The sequence below is a fragment of the Sylvia atricapilla genome, chromosome 1 (genome assembly GCF_009819655.1).
Source record: "Sylvia atricapilla isolate bSylAtr1 chromosome 1, bSylAtr1.pri, whole genome shotgun sequence".
Taxonomy (NCBI): domain Eukaryota; kingdom Metazoa; phylum Chordata; class Aves; order Passeriformes; family Sylviidae; genus Sylvia; species Sylvia atricapilla.
In genome coordinates this window covers 87,368,890-87,389,218 of record NC_089140.1, presented here as the reverse complement: position 1 = coordinate 87,389,218, position 20,329 = coordinate 87,368,890, and the positions used below count along the sequence as shown (strand labels likewise).

The following is a 20,329-nucleotide window of genomic DNA, read 5'->3' as shown; positions in this document are numbered from 1 at the left end:
GACAGTGAAGATTGTCAAAGGATATTAGTGTGTTTTGATATTTTTTTATGGTGGATTTTGAATTTCCCATCAAGCTATTTGCGTGATTTTTTCTAACTCCTGATAGGGCTGCTTTTACCGTGTGGTGGGGATTTCTTATTTGGTTTATTTTTCTTTTTTAATTAAAAATACCAAAGTGCAAAAAACCCCAAACCCAAAAGCAACCTTATTTTTCTGTCTGATTTCCTTTCTGTTCCTGCTTGTATGATACTGATATATATTCTCTGCATTGGTAAGGAATGAAATGTTTAAAAGAAAGACATATTCCCTTAAGGTGTTTTTTGCTTTTACCTGAAGATGATGGCATAGGAAAGACATTTTTGAGATCAAGGGTTTCAGTTTCCTTATGGAGTCATGTTTCCTGTGATTGCTGTCAACTGAAATTGTTTTAAGTAGTTTTCTATTAGTGTTTTAATTTCTAATCGTACTTAGTAATGAGAGCTGAAGTGCTTGGTATGAGAAATCCATTGTCTGAGGTTGCCATGAATCAGTTCTACCTGACCTATTTACTGCCGCTTCTTGGCTGCCCTCTCCTTCTGTAGCTTCCCTTGTATGCAGAAGGGGAAATCCTTGTTATCTGACAACCTTGTGGGTTGTTTATTTAAAAGGTGTAGCAGTTGTTGCTGACGGGAGGGCTGAAGCAGATCTCTTTCACTGTATGTAGTCTGTATGGTGTATGGAGTCTGGTGTTTGATATTTCTGCACTTCCTTCTTAAATAAAGTTTTTCAATGTGCTGGTTGTGTGGTTGACCTTCAGAGACTTTGTCTGAATTTTACAATGGGACAGTTTTTGGTGGTATCTGCTGTGCTGCTGGGATGCTGCTTCTCTGTAGTGCCCTTTGTGCAGGTATTTGTTTCTGAAATAAAGCTCTGACACATCCCTCTGCCCCGCTACAGCACACCCTGTGTTGCCTGGCGGGGCTGAGTTACAGGGGAATGCAAGTGGGTGTGAATACTGTGTCTGAACAACATGTGACTGAACCTGATTACGAGCATAGTTCAGACACTTCAAGAATAAGTTGTTAGTGTTTTATCAAGAATGTTCTTTGTGACAAAACAATTGGTGGATTTTGAATTTTTTTTTCTTTTTTTTTAAGAAGAACTTGTTAAGGTGCGTTTCAAATAATTTCATAATTGTGAAGTTAGAAGGATAGACTCACACTGAAAAATCTTAATGATAAATTGTGTGTTTTTAGTAGTGTGAAATGGGAATGTTGTACTGTCAATGAAACTAAATAAAGAAACCTATACAGTATGACTATTCCTTTTTTTAATATAAAATGTCACAAAACTGATATAGCAACGCTTGTTTTCCATCACTTCGTGTTGCAAATTGCCTTTTCCAGGCCATTGTTTAAATGCCCAGTTATTGGTATGTAAGAAATCCCATGGGTTTTGTGGAATATGCTCTTATCTTAATAAATCCATTGCTGACTTGGGACTTAAATCTGAAGCACAGCAGTAAAGCCAGCAAAGATATTATGAATGCTTCTAAGCTTGTTTTTTCCTGAGCACTGGTTGCTCTTCTCTCCTGCAGTACTGCTCCTTTCAGCCCTGCTTCAAGAACCAGGAATCATCTCCAGCACACTGCTGTCTGTCTTTGGGACTTCGCACAGAAAGAGGTTGACTGTTTGCTAGGCACTCAAATGGATTTTAACCTCCTCTAAGGAAAGAAGGGTGGTGATGATGAGGAGTCAAGGAAAGCTGAACTTGGTGTGAAAGTTTCTCACAAACTGGGAGTAAGAGAGATAGAATTTTGGCCAGAGGATGGATATCCCAGAGGTAGAGATGGGATGTAAGACTTAGGGAAACATCAACAGCAGCACCAGAGTGAGGACTGCCTCTTTCTTCTAACTTGCCTTCATTTTGCCTCACTTTACAGAAATTACGTTGACCCCTGAGACTTCCTAGTTTATGGTCACCTCTCTTTTCATGGTTAGCATTTGGGGATTTTTCTGTGTATGCTCCCCTCCCATGCTTTCTTGAAGTGAAATAGTGCTCAGAAGGAAATCTCGTGTGAGCTGAGAGATTTGCTTACAGATCAGCCAGGCTTCTGCTTCTTTTCAGGTCATCTTTAGCCTTTGTGCTTTAGAACCAAAATCAGACTAGATAAATAGAGAGAACTTTGAGTTGAATTTCCAGTGTTTGAAATTACTTACTAGATATGGTTGGGTAGTGTGAGGATTGTGTACATGACACATCTGTTCTTCTGAAGCCTGCACCAGTGCTGTTCAGAGGTACCTTTTATCGCATCTTATAGTACCTGTCATCAGCAGTGCCAGTTTTGTATGTGTGATGGTGATGAAACTCCCAATAAAAGAATCAGCTTGGAGACATTAATTGAAATACATTCCCATTTCCTTCCATATGGTTCACTGAATTCTAGATTGCTGCTCCTGAGCTTGCTAGCATCTCTGTACAACAAACCTTCTAAGAGTGTCCTGATTTTATGCAGCAACTTTCCAGCTCTTTTGGGCTGTTTTTCTTTAATTATATCTTACAGTTGTGTTAGGCAATACAGAGGCCACTTCAGGAGCTCATTCCTTCAATTGTTTATGTGATGGTATTCCATTAATCCACAAATAATTTTTTGAACTATAACACCTCAAAACAAGGTACAGTCTCCTGTGGAGTGGAGAAGCTCAGATCGGGATACTGGCCGGTGCTGTAGCTGAAGGAGCTGACTTTCTGCAGTGCCTCATAGCCTTGATACTATCCTTCTGTGTTTTTAAGTTGGATGAACCTGTTAAATATTTTTTATGTAACATAACTGAAAAGGAGGAAAGAAGAGTTTCCTAAGGTCAAGGTCCATGTTATACAGTATTACACTCATGGTAACAGCCTTGAGTTGCACCAGGAAAGGTTTAGGTTCTGGATTAGGAAAAATTTCTTCACCAAAAAGGTTGTCAGGCTTTGGAAGAGGCTGTCCAGGAAAGTGGAGCTATTATCCCAGGAGCTATTTAATAATTTGCAGATGTGGCATGGAGAAATATGGTTTAGTGGTGGGCTTGGCAGTGCTGGGTTAAGTGTTGGGCTCAATGATCTTAGAACTCTTGTCCAAACTAAATGATTTTGTGATTCTCAGATGAGTAGTGGTGAATGCCAAGAAACAACATATATGGCAGAGGATCAGATGCATTAGTTTGGAAAAGCCTCATAATGTTTTGGGAGTACTGGTAACTATTGCCTTAAGTCTTTTATACCAATACTTTCTCAAAATGAATAATCTTTGTACTTTGGATTATACTTTGCTTTTCTCAATAGTTTTTTTGATTGTGTCTGTATGGTTTCTGAAGTACATGTTGTATTTGAGAAGCAGAAACAGCAACTCAGTATAATTTATAGGTTTTAATTTGTTTCTTCCTTTTCATTGAGACTATTTTTTGTGTTGTTTAACTGTGTCTGGGTTTTGAGCTGCTGATTTTTATTTTTTAGTTCTTTTATTAAAAGGCATTACAATGACTGGCTCATTTTTCATTCTGGAGTGGTAAATAACTTGGAGACTACCATTGTGCATGCACAGTTTTCCTTTTTTTTCCTCTACAAATGTTCCTTTGTTTTTATTAATGCCTAATTTCTCATTCTGTCTTACCACAAAATGGCCAGCTGTTGTAAGTGGTCATAGGCAGCTATTTACTGTCATGCCTAGGCTGAACATTTTGTAAGAGCTCTTGAGTGTGAAGCATTATTTCCTTTTACAAAACAAGTTAGTTTTAACTCACATGACAGCTAGTTCTACTTGTCCTGTAGAGGCTGAGTGGGTTAGTGTTCATGTTCACATCCTTATTTGGATACAGGTTCCCACTTGTTTGATACAACTTTCCTTCTCTCAACATTCACTTCTAAGGGTTTTGGTCCTTTTAGGAATTTCTCTCTGAAAACCATTTTCAACATTGTGTCATTTTGCTCATTCTAATATACCATTTCAGTCTGTCTTTAATGAATGTCTACATTTTTTTTGAAACTGAATTCTGCTATAGCAGACTGTTTTCTGATTCCAGAAACTTTAAAATACTTGAATAATTTGTAGTTACGGTTGAGAAACAGTTTATGCTAGGAAGCTCATCTTTTCTCTGTTCTCATTTTGTGCCAAGAAGTAATTACTTAAAATTTCTAAACTGATTAAACTGTATAGATTAATATGTTCATATGAAGATAAATTAATCATTAGCCTTTAATACTACATTTCACTCTCATCTCAAGAATGTGAGTCATTATTGCTGTCCTGATTTGGAGGCCAGTCATGTGATCCTGTGTTTTAATCCTGGACTGCAGTTTTATACCTGAGGATTTTTACAATTTATATGCAAGACTCTTCCTGTGGTTTGTTTATTCTGTTGCCCTGTGAACCTGATCTGTCCATGTAGTTATCCTTTTTTATAAAATGGCCAACTCAATTCACTTTTGTACTTTATTCATGTGACCTAAAATATTAAAATTGAAAAAAAGTTGCAAATTCAGTATGAAAAGGCTTGATTCTTTTCTGGTGCACTTCTCAGGTCTATAGGAAGTTGAAATGTCCATGTGCAGAAATAGGTTCTGGTGCTATTACTTTTATGCAATTTTTGTATTATTATTTACAATCTTAGTCTGTAGAATTGGAGAACAAGGTCATCTGCATGCACCTTGAAGGTTATCTGATATCTTTTGAAAAAAGTTTGAAGAATATATGGCTTGTTTAGGCTTCAATAAGGTGTAGACAGATCCTATGCTCTGTAAATATACATCTCAAGACTTGTGTTTCAAGCACTTATAACCTCTTATTTTATTGAAAGTTTGTAGAACTAGTGTTTTGGCATGTCAGCATGGCTACTTGGCTATTGACTCTTCTTTTGCTAGAAATTAGAAAATAAACATCCTCATTTTTTACTGAATATGACCTTCTAAATGAATGGTCCATCACATTCCTTTCTTTAAAGCTTTTCATGTAACTTAACATATAACAAATATATTTTTCATATAACATAAAGCTTTTCATATAACTTAAAAATACAATATTCTGGTATTCAAATATCAGGGGTTGGTCTGTTTGTTTGTTTTTGGCTCATTCTTAGATCCACTTGTTCTATATCGTTTTCCAGTTATAATAAATCAAAGAGCATCAGTGATCTAGAATGGAGAAAGGTTAAGATATTATTTTTATACTCTATCTTCATTGAGTTAGTATCCGCTGACTCATGATCAGAGAAGCAACTGTGAATTTCAGGAGAAACTCAGATTAGAAATAGGTCTTTAATATTTCCTGCCCTTCTGGTCTCTTCTGGAGAAATCCAGTAAAGAGATAGAAGCATCATGGGTTATTATTCTTGCTGATGTCTCAGTATGTCCTGACTGTTTTCCTGCTCGGATAATTAAATCTTACACAAGATCATCAGTCTTGCAAGATGTTTCTCTTCTGCTGTAACAGCTGGCTAGGGAGTTGGAGAAGCTAAATTGCTCCCCTTGTTGGTATGGCCTTGGGTAGCTAGGAGCAAGAGAGGAAAAAAACCAGAGTAGCCTATTTAGAAGATTAGAAAGAAGACTCTACCTCATTATGTATGAAGGAATAACAGTTGTCCCCTTTAGAGAAGGTGAAACTACAGTAAAATATCTTTTACTATTGCAAAGAAAATTGAAGTAGAAAACTACATTATCTTATTACTGTCAGTCTGGTCTTTTCCCATTGGCAAGATTGGAATTCAAACTGCCTGCAACAAACCTTAAAGATGTAGATTATTTCATAGAAAAGATGGGTTGTGTTAATGACTAGTAAAGGAAAGAGTCCTCAATCAACTACTATAATTGTGAAATTGTGTGGTTTGTTTTACACTGTTATAAACATACTACTTAGTTCTAAAAGTTCCAAATTTTTGCTTCTGTTGCTGTTGCCTTAGACTTAGCATTGGCAGGTTTGGACTTTTGTCAATTCATGGTTATTCATAAAAATAATTTCAGTTTCTTATGATACTTCTGCATCTACTGTCTTTATTGGTTTGGGGTTTTCTTTGTTTTGGTTTGTTTTTTCTCTTTCTTGTTTTTTTGTTCTTCTTCAGATAAATTTTACAGTAATGTTCAAATATAGGTTTTGGCTCTCATGCTAAATATTTAGTCCTTTGTCTGCCACTTGCTAATTAATTTGAAGTTTAGGCTACCTTTAAAAAGAAAGAACTACATATGCAAGACCATCTACATTCAAAGTAAATTAGTTACTCTTTATCATTTCCTTTTTTATTTAAATATTTCTCTTGATGCAGACAATTGCTATGCAACCATATAAGCTTTTGACTGCATTTCCCTGGGAATTGTCTTGTATCATTGTAGTTCCGTTTTCTGGGCCATATAAATCATGCAGTTTAAATATATATAAGTGGCAAATATTAGTTATCCCCTGCATTACTGATCCTACATAATTACTAGATGTAAATTATTTCTTATGTGCCTCTCACGCTCCTCAACTTGAATTAGTTAATTTTTTTTAATCTTTCTGGAAAATAGTGTTGATGTTATTGATAATATATCCTAAAAGTGTGGTCTTGAACTTTGATTTAATTGGCGGAGAGCTTTCAATGCTGAATTGTTTGCAGTCTCTCAATTACCTTCTTTTCTGCTAATTTGCAAATCATACTGATAACTTCTGGGAAACTTCAAGGCTTTAGCATCACTATTCCATACTCCTTATGAAAAGGAAGGTTAGTACAGGTTATAGTTATTTACTTTTTGTAGCAGCTCAGTAATGTTATGTGTCAATCAGCAGTTACTTCACGGGTTCTGTTAAGAAATTCACAGCTGAATTTCTAGGACAGTGCAATAGTTGGTAGTAGAGTGATTTCCACCTTTATTTGTGAAGAGTGGATGCTTTCTAAGTGACAGATCTTGCTGAAGACTTCTAATATGTTCTAGTCAAGTAAACGTGTCAAATTGATTTCGTTTGCTATCTCTTACTGAAGCAGTTTGGTGTTCTCTGATGTTACAGTGCTGCACGTCTGTGTTGGCATGGCACATGACATCTGTCTGGTGCTGTTAGAGCTTGTGATGCAAAAGTGAGGCTACATAAGTAACTAAAAAAAGTACTGAGTCATTCAGTGCCTGAGATTATAGTTATGGTAAGTGTATTTTGAAAAAAATCTTACCTCGCTGAGGTCATACAGTTCCCTATGTTCAACACTTCTCATCTGTTGAGAAATAATTGGTAATTTCTGCATTTTCCCATATGTATATGTGTTTTCATGAGAAGGAATTTTTTCTAAACAAAAATCCAGTAAACTATGAAAACTTTGTATTTGTGTTTCTTGTTTCTTTACAGCACAACTTGGAGACTATAATGCTTCAGTACATTGTTCAGGATATCTATCAAATTACAACTTTATACCGGAGCAGAACAAAGATTTTCTTACCAAAGTAGAAACGCTACATGAGCAACACAGGTAATGTGAACTTTTAGTTCTCTCTCACCTCTTGAGCTTTTAAAGAAAAAAAGGATGTCAAAAGGAAGACTCAAGTTCTTAGTAGTTTCATTAAAACATCCAGTCGTATTTCATATAGCTTATGTTAAATGAAATACTTGGGTTTATCATAGTGATGCTAGATTAATTATATTCAGAGTATGATGCTAAATTTAAATAAATTTCTAGTTATAACTTCCAGTAGATTAATTAGCCTTAAACATTATTATTATTATTATTATAAAGGCAACAATTTAGAACACTATACTAGATGTTTGAGGGGTTTGCTGCATGAAGGACATTTGATCATTTTTCAAATTCTATAGATTTTTTTTTGTCTATATAAGGAAAAAAACTCGAAGAAATGCCATAACCATAAAACACTTCAATCAACTTTGTGCTTTCATTCCCCTCTCCTGAGTGTAATACAAAGGCTGCAACAGATTATTCCAGTCAGTGCTCTGCTAATTATTTTTTCTGACCCTACTGATTTGTCTCTTGTAAGACTGCAGCTTTGGAATTAGTGGTGTTGATCAGATACTTGCAAGCTGAATGCAAATATACCAATCTAAAATTGTCTGTGAGCAAATGAAATCCAAGTCTCTGTAGGCTTGTTTTCTCTGTCTGTATCTTAACTGCGGCAGAGCTAATTCCCTGCTCTCTTAGTTTCTTTGATTTATACCCTGAAATGTTTCCATTTTCATCTCTTCCTAATGTCCCTCAGCTGTTTTCTTCTCATCTTTCAATATTCCTACTTTTCCCTCTAGTTTCTTTACTGCTAGTGGGTGTGGTGAGTAGTTATGAACTTCACATGTGCTCCCTAGCCATCCAGAATAGGCATTGCAATTTATGGGGTAAAAGGAGATAACCACTGAACTCTTAACTCCAACTTTCTGTTGGAGATACTAATCTGGACTGCTTTCTGAACAGTTTGTGTTCAGGTACACAATAGCTGATCCCTCTACTCCTTCCAAATTAATTTGCAGTTTCCAGTAGGCTCAGTAGCTTTTTGAGGTGGACTTTTAGACAGGAGTGAATAAATCTGCTTGTCTGTAGGAAACAGTAATCTTGGAGGCCACTGAGGGAAGTTTCTGAAGAGTCTGGGAGTGGTGGGGTTGAGCTCATGTATTTGGTGGTGTGGTAGCTAGAGATATAGAACTGGTTATGTTCTGCAGAGGGAAGATCAGAGGGTAGCATTGGTCCAGACCAAGGTGTGCTGGGTCTGTTGGAAAGACTTCTTTCTTCTCTGGGTCCTTCCAGTGATATCAATGCTTTCATTAAGTGTCTTTGGTGGGGTGAAGCCTTGATGATTGAGAAGTTTAACTTCTGTGTTGGAATTAACAGAGATGTTGGTAATTGAAGGTCTGAATAAAAATACCGAGTAAATTGGACTGGAAAAAATGTTTCTTTATTGTTTTAACACCTCTTTTGAAACTTAGCTCTTAAGGCCAGTTTACTTCAGAGTGCAAGGAGAGGCAGACAATTTATTGTTTATCCTGGCAGTATTTCTTGCATACTCCTTTGGTATTTGTAGAGAATACTTATGTCTCAGACATAAGTAATAATTTGACTAGATCAGTGCCAAGAACATACTTGACAAGAATGGTTCTGGTGTTCACCAGAGCTGCTGGGAAGGAAAGATGGAAAGGAAAAGTTTTTTTTACCCTTTGAGAGAACATAGTTTCTTTGGAATGTGATTTCTGCTAAAAAAAAAAATTGCTGTAAACCATACAGGTTATCTATAAATTATTATAGCTTTGAAATTGGTATTCTTAGGTAACAGGGCTTCAAAGCCAACCCTATAAACATCTATCCTTTTTTCAGTCCTTAGTGTCTATCCTTTGGGAAACTTTCACAAAGGAAAATAAAAAGGCTTGAATTGCTGAAATACAGACTTGAGAAAGTTATGTTTTGTGTTATGTGTTGTAACTCAGTACAAGGGTTTTGTTACCTACATTTTATGTTGCTTTGCAAAATCTGAGCAAGTATCCCCTGAACAAGTCCGTGTCACACTGTGCATTGGACAGTATGTAGCCTTTAAGAAAGCAGCTATTGTCATACTGAGCTGGTGTCACTTCAGAGACTTTCCTTCTGTGTTCATCCCTAAATCCATAGGGGGAGTTTTCTGTATGTAGTTTGTTCTAACATGGTTTTCCTGCTGTGTTTTGCTTAGTTACTGATGCAATCTGAGATTTTAGATATTATCCAAATTGGTAAGGTTTTCATAGTGCTTGCTAGATCCAACCATCAGTTTGAAGAGAAGGACGCATTTGAAACTAAATAGGATGGTTATATTCCAGATGAGGTTTGCTAGTCCTTGGGTATCTACACCTATAAAAATTGGAACATCAAGACCAGTTTCCTCTTGCCTGTTTATCTCACTGAATAATTACCATCTGCTTAGGGACCTGAAGGTTTCATTTCACCTCTGATTAAGTAGGAGGGTGTAACAACAACGAGCAAAAAACCTAAGTCTGTGCTGAGATACTTGCTGGCCTTTCAAAACACTAGGCATGACTGGTCTGGTGAAGATGGAGTACACAAATAGAGAATTAAAATTTACAGGCATATCTTGTTAGTGTGCAGCAGACCTTCTGAACAAAGTACTTGATCAAATTATTTAAAATGACAGTAATGTACTCTTGTAAACATATTCAGCATCCTTTTCACAGAATCACAGAATGTGTAGGTTGGAAGAGACCTTCAAGATCATCGAGTCCAACCCAGCCCTAACACCTCAACTAGATCATGGCACTGAGTGCCACATCCAGTCTGCTTTAAACACATCCAGTGATGGTAACTCCCATCACCACCCCAGGCAGACTATTCCAGTATTTAATCACTTTCAGTGAAAATTTTGTATAACAATGGCCATTTCACCTTGGTTTGCTTCTGTAATTTTCTGACACAGTCAAAGTGATAAGGTCAACAAAACTACTTCAGAATCAAAGTGACAATAGTGTACATGTTGACCTGAGAAATCAGTTTAGTTTAGGATTGTGACAAACAGCACGCTTTTTCATCTTTGCTCTCATTTTTCCTGATATAATGACATCCTCAAGCCACACTGGCCATGGCTTTCCAGTTCAAGGTAGCTTTCAGTTTTCTGCAGCATGATATAATATTTCCTAGAGTGACTGTTTTAGGGCATTGTATTTTGATGGCTTAGTATTTAAAAGGAGGGATATTAATTGGAAGTAATAGATGCTGGAGTTCTTAACATAACTCAATGTTATGTCTGCTTTTTGCAGGTTGTACTTAAATTGTATTTCGTTAATGTAATTTTATGCATGTTGTTTTGGAAGCTCACCTAGCAAAGAGTTGTTTTTACCTGTACTTATAGAAGCTTTCTTGAAGAGAAGAAGGTCAAATGCTTTTATGTCTTAGCTGCAGGAGAAAAAAGTACTTTAGGACTTACAGATTTTAGGTAAACTTGGATGGCTTTTCCCTGGTGAGTTTCATAATTTTAACATCTAATCTGTTCTCTCTACTTTATTTATTAGTACATTTGTGCTTCCCATCTTTCTTCTAAGTGACTTCTTTCTGAGAGACTATGAAATATACAATATTTACAGATACAGCTTCTTACTAAAAAGTAAAACTTTAGAGGGGAATTGTTTCCTCATCCCTTTGAACATAACACATAACAATTTTTTTTTCTAAAAATGCTGGTCCAGAATGGCTAAGGTAATAATATCACGTATAATTCACTCAAGTTTTTGAGAGTTCTTTAACAGGGTCTTCACCAGTAAAGAAAACATAGCACTACTTAATGTGGCATTATTTCTCAGACATTGGACTTTTACATTCTTCTGTTTTTATGCATTTGGAATAAATATGATATAATATCTTTTATTTTTGACTTGCCTGTGGTTCATATTTATTATTTTTTTCCTTCTTTTAGTGGCCTCAAGCAATCTGAAGCAGAATCCTGCTATATAAATATAGCAAGAACACTTGATTTCTATGGAGTGGAATTGCACAGTGGTAGAGTATGTTTACATTGCAAGTTTTCCCTTGGAAAGTAAATTTATATGTGTTGTGGGTTTTTTGTTTTTGTTTTTGGTTTTTTTGGGGTTTTTTTGTTTGTTTGTTTGTTTTGGTTTGGTTTTGGGTTTTTTGTTTGTTCTTTTTACATTAATTAATAGCAGTAAAAAAAGTAATATTTAAGTATTGACCTTATCATATGTTTTATTTACTTAATTTAATTAGAGCTTGGTAATCTTTCAATAATTTATGTGTGACATGGGTGCTGGAATTTCAACCAAATAAGCTAGAGCTCCTCAAAAGTGTAACAAAGTATTTTTAAGATAAACTATTTAATTACTGTAATATATTTTACTTAATAATTTTACAAAGGTTTCTGACTGTCTTAGCATGAAAGAAAATGAATGGTCTGTTTAGTGCTATTAGTTGGCAGATGTTTTTAGAGTTTAATTTCTCTGAATTTCTAGCACTAATTTCTTAAGCATTAAGAATATAGAGATTTTTCTTTTTGTTTAAATTCCTGTGTTCCCTGATTCCAGGGTAAATCTAAGAAGTATTTAACAGCTTGAGAGATAAGCACTAAAAATTTATTTGAAATCTGTTAGAAACAGGGTGTGCATTGATAAGAAACCTATCCTAGTATTTCATTGTCTGCTGCTGTTTAATCTTTTGACTACAGTATTCATCTGAAGTGAATCCCCAAAATGCTTATTTACTTGTATCCTAGTGTGCAAGTTACCTTTTGTGCTTCTATGCAATAGTAAATTGTTTTGGTATAAGGCTTGTAGTGTAAAAACTGAAGGAAGTGACTACAGATAACTAGAAGTTATCTTCACCTAGGAAATTAGTTTTCTTAACTTTTTTTGAGTTTTGTTAGTAATCCTGATGAGGAAGGAATAGAATGAGTAATTTACTTCTTTCAGCATATTTTCTTCTTGTTTTTCTTTATGCTGCCACAAATAAGTGAGTGTTGCATTGAATTTCTAGGAATTCCTGAAGTACTTCTCTATGAAGCCACTGTAATTACATTCATATTCATGAAATTCAGTGCTCAGATAGTAGATGCTTTTTTTAAGAATGGAGAAAAGTAGAAAGGAAAGGAAATGATCTACTTAAATCTGACTTTGTATAGTCTGTCCACTGGGTCATCTGTCACCTTTCTATTTTATTGAAGAAGCTCTTAGTGTTACCCTTGAGATCACTATATGCACTTAACTTGATTGGATATTTGCCTTTGAACTTCTATTATAGCCTAGTATTTTGATAAGCCAACTTGAGTGCTAAGACTTCCACTATGTGACAGTCTCTTAATATTAACAGGATGTTGTTTCTGAAAGCTCTCCCAATTTCCATTATCCTTCCTGAGCTGCAGGCCCCTGAACTGCATGCAGGATGTCAGTAGTGGTCATACCACTGCCAAGTAGTGAAGATATAGACTGGATTCAGACATTTTCAGCTAAATGAAATTTCACTGCAGACCATCTTGCTACTGTTTCAATTCAAAATAATAGTTTTATCTCGATTCAGTATTTTTAAGGATGAAATATTTGAAGTGATCTGGGTTTTTTAGCAGCTGAGCTAGACATCTAAACATTTAGAAGCTGCTAGGAGGGAAATAGAAAGCAAACCAGAAAATATCACACCTTTCAAATTGAGTTTCGATATCATTTGAATGTTAATGTTCATTCTTCCTCTCCCTTCCTTATCTCAGAGTAGGTAATGGAAAAAGAAAAGTACAGAAAAGGATAACAAACATAAATGTTTTAAGGAAAAGCCTTCTGTACCAAGTGAACAGCATGGAGAATGTGAATAGCCAACATTTTTTTTTTCTTTGGTAATAAAAGGTTTAAGGATCTTCAGGTTTAAGTAAAGGAACTTTTTCCATAAGGGTGCAGTTGAACTGTAAGCGTTACTTCTGATTTAATGGATGCCCATGGTGAAATAGCCATCAGGAGCAGTTAGGCAGTCACTGGAGTCCATTAAATATAAAAGAAACTTCTTACCCAGGAAATCCTCTAGCTGTAAATAACCTGAAGCTGAGAAGGGGAGTTGTTAGTAGGGGTGTAGTTGGTCTCTGAAGTTTTCTACTTCCAAAACAGCAGTTGCAAGTCACTGGTTGGATTGAATGCTGTGAGGAAAACAAACCTCTCAGCCAGCACGAGGTTGGCCTTGCTCCTGCAGGCCTGTAAGTTTACAGTGAAGGTTTACAAGCTGCTTCTTCACAAAGGATGTGTCCTGCCCCTGCTTTGGCAGGGATGTTGACAGTGCCTCCTGATATCCTCCAACCAGTGTACTGCTTTTAAATCATCCTTCCAGTTTTGTCACATCCCAATGCTTGACCAGATTTAGCAGGGGCTAATTAAACTGTCTCTGTGTGAAAGGCTTTATCTCTGTGGATTCTGATGATCTTGTTCCTCTTAGACTGTATATGGCAGAAGAACCAGGTAACACCTGGCTTTTATACTCCTGGCCCAAAGAATGTTGCTCCTGTACTGGTGGTTGAGACTGGGAAACTTTTGGATAATGTTTCTTGAAGAGCAGATGCATATATAGCTTCCTTAATTTTTTTGTTTTATGATACAAAGTTAAATATTTAACATAAGTATGAGCTTTCCTTTTAGCAACTTGGTAAACATGCAACTTTAATCTGAGCTCAGTTTTCATCTGCAAACACTCCTGCTTTTTTTCTGATGAAAGATCTGAACTGCTAAAATATTAAAAAATGCAGTAGTGTTAGGAGACTCAGGAGAGTGAATTCAGTATCTTAAAACTGTATTGATATTTCTTGAATTCCTAATCTTCTTTTCACTCTGGACCACTATCCTGCTCAATAATTAATCTGCTGTTAACTCATCATTCTTTTTTACTCAGAGAGTGGAAGGTAGGAAATTTGTTGAATCAATATTATTTCCATATCTACAGAAATCAAGATGGTAATTGTAAATTGAATCAAATGGGAATCAGTACTTAACTAGCTAAATGGCAGGCATAATAATTTTTTATCTGTACAGCTTTTATGCTCTCTTTATGCTATTCCAGCATCTTGATTCTGTGTTTCTTAGGCTCAACACAAGAGAATTCATAACAAATAACATGGGAGATTAGTGGTTTGGGCTGGTGCAGAGGAGGGTGAGGAATGAACTTTGTTCTGACAAAGCTTCTCGAGAAAATAGAGTAGTTTAGCCTAATTAATCCCTGTCAAGTGTTTTAGATAATCCTTTATTTCTGCTTAATCATGTCGATTTTCAGCTTTTACTTTTAAAGCTGCTTTTTCTTCACAGTATTGATTTTAAAAGCAGGAACCTGGAGTAAGCTCCAAGTGCTAATAATACAATTTTCTACCCTGCTTTAGGATGGCCATATCATGGCAAAAATAGCTGAACTATAGGCAGTTAATCTTCTGAATACCTCAGTGTTCTTCTCAAGTATTAAAATACTAGGATGTCAGTCCTGGATTCCTGTATTATGCTTTGTAAATTAGGTTGGACTTCACTCATTCATGTGCCTGTATCACACTTTTATTCAACTGTTTTTAAAGGATTTATTGTACACTTTCCACAGTATTGTTAGAGCACATGCTACTTGTTCTATTTCCCTATACCTTACTAACAAAAGGAAATTGGGATTAGACATGGATGAAAGCTGTGTGTTAATTGAGCCCAGAGTACCATCTAGAGGAGCAGCTGTGCTATTGAAGGCTTTAAGAGAATTTGTCCTTTAAAAACAGTCTGAAACTGCTTTTGAGTCAAACCTGACGCTTTAAACAATGGATTCTTCTTACATGTGGATTTATGTATGCATTTAGCTCTGTTTAGAAATCTCTTTAATAACACATTAATGTGCATTGGTCATAAGAAACGGGAAGCCAAGATTTGTAACTTCTTCAACATCAGTCTGGGTTTAGGCTCAAAATGACCATCCAACATTCTCCTCTCCGCCTTTTTAGGTTTCTTTAACTCAAATGTCTGCTTACATGGAAGAATGTGTTTTCTCTTGAGTACCTCAATACCAAGAAAAGATTATAAATTTATGGGTTTTTTTCCAGTTGCATGTGTTAAGCTAATGCACACCTTTTGGTTTGGTTAATAATGGATTTCATTTAGTGTATGAAATATTCATGTACACATGTATTTCTCCAACATATTCTCATATGCAAAATTGTGGTCACCTCCTATGCAGTCTTTCTTGGTAAGACCTTTTAGGAAAAAGTCAGGAATTATTTCCTCTCTCTTTTTAAACAGCATATAATCAGGCAATTTTTGTTCAGTTCTCAAAATTCTGTGACATTTACCTGACTAATCTTGGGAAGTACTTCAACATCTTTCCTGAAATTAATAAAGCTAGACTTGCAAATTTACTCTTGATTCAGACCTAAGGAATATCCACGGTAGTAAGATGAACATTACATCTTGTTTTAATGCATGAATAATACTTAGAATGTGTAATAGATAACATCAAAGGAAAGAGATGTGCAAAAAATCAGAACTCAAAAATGTCATTGATTTTTTTCCTCAAGTGTGGCAATTTAGATATAGAAAGCTTGAAAATAAATTTGTTAGTAGATAAATGTGCAGTAGATAAAGTCTGTGCATAAACACAGACTGCATCTATGTTCTTACAGTATTTTTCTTTTGCAGGATCTCCATAATCTAGATCTTATGATTGGGATTGCATCCAGTGGAATTGCTGTGTATAGAAAACTCATCTGTACAAGCTTCTATCCCTGGTAAATTCCTCTATTGTAAAGAAATATGTCCAGTTTTTTCCATCTTACTTCCATTTGCTTTCACATTTATTCCAAAGAAGCTTACCATACATATATATGTTCTTTATGGACTATTGTGGTATTTCCTTATACTTAGATAAAAATGGAAACTTGCCTAGGCTTTTAAATCTTTTAAGACTTTTGAAGTCCTTGCACTGTGTGAAGTCTTGATCAAGTTAATTTATGTACAGGTATGAGTACATGATTAGGAAGATCCTGTGGTCTTAGAGATTTGCTGCTGTTATACCAAATAATATATCTCTTTAAAAACAAAACTGATCAGTATTGCTATTGAAGCTCAGCCTCTAATTCAGTCTGAATTAAGTTCAGTCTGAATCTTTTAACATGGCATTCAGCAAGAAGATACTTCTTGGAGCAGAAATGTAAAATGAGTTATTTGGAGTTTCAGATTTACAGGAAGTAGGATAATATAATTTAGGCATTTTTAAATCTCATCAAGTATGGGTATACAACATTAACAAGCAGGCAAGAGACCTTCACATTATTTGCTGATACATAAAACATTAGACTGCATGATTGTGCTGGAGAAAATAACCTCTGCAAGGAAATAATGTGCACAAGAGCTCTAATGTGAATGACATGAGATGTTACATAACTATAATTTTTCAAAATGCTTTTGGGCTTTATTAGTTATACTAAAAATTACAACTTGAATTAGAAATTATATGGAGGTCGGGCATTTTCTTTAGGTTTTTGGATTGGATCACAAAGGACTTTTTTCCAGTCTTTCTGTTTTAATAGAAGTATGAACTTGGTTTTTTTATGCTTGATAAAACTATAGCTTTGTCATGTTATACGTGAGTTCTTTCTTGAATTTGTAATAGTTTTTCTGGATAACTTTGTCAGTAAGATAGTACTGTATTCTTAATCATGACAGAAAAATGCATTCCAATGTGTTGTCCTTGGTTTTTGGCCAGTAATTATACCAAAAAAACGCTGTATTCAGTAAATGCTAGTGTCATTCCATCCTTTAATTTATGAACCAAACCAAACAGGTATTTCCTATAGAAAATCAATAAAATCAGTTTCAGTTAAAATTCTAGGGGAAAATACACTACACAGTCTCGGGATTTTTCTTTTTTTTTTTTTTTGTTTCCATAGCTGTGAGCTGCATTTCAGCTCCCTGGGAGTTGAAATATAGTAATAATAATAATAATAATAATAATAATAATAATAATAATGCTCTCATACAGCAGCATAGAGAAAACTTGTATTTTTCCGTTTCTACTGCATTTTGAAGCATAAAAGACTTATTTTTCATCCTTGTGCCTTGAGTGCTGCTTATGCGTCAGCCACTCAGCTTCTTAGAACTGCTGCAAATTTTTAAAACTGCCAGTTGGAGGCACATTTTCTGTCCTGTGCTAGTCTTGTTCTGCCAGCTTAGTTGATCTAAGTAAGGTATGAATGGGTAATAGTTGTTCCTGAAAACCATAGAGTAGTGGCATTTTAAAATCTGTGACTATATGAATTTTTTAGGGAAGGGGAAAGCAGCTTACAGCACACAAGGCAGGAGGAATCCACAACTTCCTGTGCTACTTTTACTCCTGGAGAGCACAGAGGAATAAAACACCGATGCTAAAACATTTTTTGCAAAAACCTACTCTCATTTACAGAAAAAAATTGAGGGAAATAAAACCCGCAGGTTTTTCAGTTTAAATAATGCCAACTCCAAAACATGAAGTTTAGGCAGTAATATTTTCAGCTGACTGTTAATACAATTGTTCCAAGCTTTCTTACTCTCTTGTTCCATCTCTATCTCCCTCTCTCTCTCTAAAAATTTATTCTTGTCTTGAAAGCAAAAGCTCCCTACACAGGGGTTAACTTTTTGACTTTTTTATTTCAGGCATCTTGCATGAGTTAATCATAATTCTTTGTGCAGGAATGGTGTCCATTCCAAACAAACACTGAAAGCCACCAGAGCAGAGTTGCTTGGGATGTATTTGTAGTATGGAATCTCACTTTTATTTTGGATCTCAAAGCAGGGTGTATTTCTGTAATGCCTGAAGTAGTATTTATTTAGGCTCTTTATGTAACATTTGTATCAAGTGGTTTTTCCTATGGACTGTGCGAACTTCACCATTAACGAGTTAGAACTCAAGGTGGCAGCAAACACCATCAAAGCACTCTTCCCAAAATTTCAAGTAAAATACTCTGCAGTGGACGACAACAATACAACTATGCCATATGGTAGTAGTCAAAGGGGACCAAAAGTTTTCAGGAACAGAGGCAGTGAGAGAGTTCTGCCTTGGCAAAAAGAGGCTTTTCAATCAAAGCAACCTACGTAAAGAGCTGACTGATCAGTCAGCGGCAATGCAAGTCGAGATAGGTTTAAAAAATAGCTTTGGATTTAATGCAGTATTTTATACACTCTGCAAAGTTATTCTCAAGGGTGCTTAACTGTTCTGTGGTAATTTCCAAATTAATTTTGCATGTAAAATATTAATGGCAAAACCAGAAATACTCTCTATATCAGCAGTGGCTAGAGTTAAGCCTTAAATGCTATTTTGTGTATGCAGTTTCACTGCTTTGAAAACTTCAGCGGAACCGCTTGAGGAATGCATAATACATTGCTAGTTAAAACCTGGAAAACAACCATCTTACATAGCACCTTTCTTCAGCAGCAAAGTATAGGGTTTCCAGGTAAAGAAACTTTTTTTGTATCAAGTTACAAGTACCAGCTGTTAGTACTTAGTGCTAGGACAGGACTGCCATTTTGATAAAAAAACTAGTGATTCTGTGGCTCTCGGAGTGACAAATCTATTTTGATGCCTGTGAATGATAGGAAGATGGGACCCACAAGGCCCATAATTCTTGAAATACTACAGCTAGTGAGTGCTTTATTAAAAAACCTTGACATTTAATGATTTGTGAATGTTGCATAGTCACTGGAGAGACCATTGGTGAGAGAGAAGGTCCATTGAGCCACCAATTACAATAAAAGTAACTGCATACCATTAAAATATTTCTAGGGTATGACATCTTCAAGAACTTGCTAAGTCTAAATCCTTTGACACCTTAATCCCTTGGATCTTTTTGTAGATTTTTCTAGGTGTGAACATTCAGACGTTTGTGGGCATTGCAGAAGATATTTAGTAATTATTAAATAAAAAAATCAGAGTAGCAAGTGGTCTACACACCTGAACTAAATACGTTTAGTTGTATTTAAAGAAGAATGAATGAAATCAAGACGAGTACTCTATTTAGGAGAGTATCAAAATGAAGAGACTTAAAGGTCTGCTTTGGCTTGAAGTGATTATATGGTCATGCAGTGAATCATGGCGTTGTTTTTGGTGAGGTTTTGGGGTTTTTTGGTTTTGTTGTTTCAGTTTCATGAGTGGGTTTGTTTGTTTGTTTTAATTGAAAAGAAAGCAGTAGAGGAGAGGGATTGAAAGAGTTTTGGTACTTTGGAATGCTGTTTCCCCTTTTGTTGTTGGATGGGAGGTTTTTTACTTCATCTGCAACGTTAGTTTTTTGTGTCCTGCATTTCTGCTGCCTTCATGTTGGGTTAAGAGCAGACCATGGCAGCAACTGTGTAAGCTGAGAATAACTCCAGAAACTTTTTTTTTTAAGTTTATTCTAAGTCAAGAAAGACCAAGAAGCACAAAACTTGAATGCTACTAGTTCAGGCAGACTAGCAGTAGAATCAAGAAAGAATTACTATAGAATGAATTGCAGCTCAAATACAACTGGAAATTTATATGACTTGTCAGGTAATTCAGAATCCAGAACTTTTAGATGAGCAAGCAGATCACTGATGTTTGAGGTAGCAAGTTAAATAACACAAGTATTTTAAGAGTTGGCCTAACAGGTCAGATGGATGTGATTTCAACTTTCCATTAATTTGTCTTGTCAAAGAATAGTATTGAAATACCTGTTTCTTTGTGGTTCTGTAATTGATGGAGAAAAGAATTTTCTGAAAATGGCACACACTGTTTTCCATCTCTTGTGCAGGAAGAGGGATAGGTAATTCCATGAATATTCTTGTTAGTAGCTGGCAAATATACTCTCCTGTATCCATGAAGAATGTTGCTTATAACTCAAGTGCCTCTCCTGTGAGCAGTGGGGAATGAGCTTTATGCCATGGTGAGAGTGATGC

General features: G+C 35.6%; 1 protein-coding gene across 1 annotated transcript in view; it reads left to right on the top strand.

Annotated features, from left to right (window-relative positions):
• PTPN3 (protein tyrosine phosphatase non-receptor type 3) overlaps nucleotides 1–20,329 on the top strand; it is a 123,239-nt gene that overhangs the window by 46,998 nt on the left and 55,912 nt on the right. Inside the window, exons 8-10 of the mRNA XM_066327155.1 lie at nucleotides 7,322–7,442; nucleotides 11,365–11,452; nucleotides 16,085–16,173. Coding sequence (XP_066183252.1) covers nucleotides 7,322–7,442; nucleotides 11,365–11,452; nucleotides 16,085–16,173 — 298 coding nt within the window. The remainder of the gene's footprint in view (nucleotides 1–7,321; nucleotides 7,443–11,364; nucleotides 11,453–16,084; nucleotides 16,174–20,329) is intronic.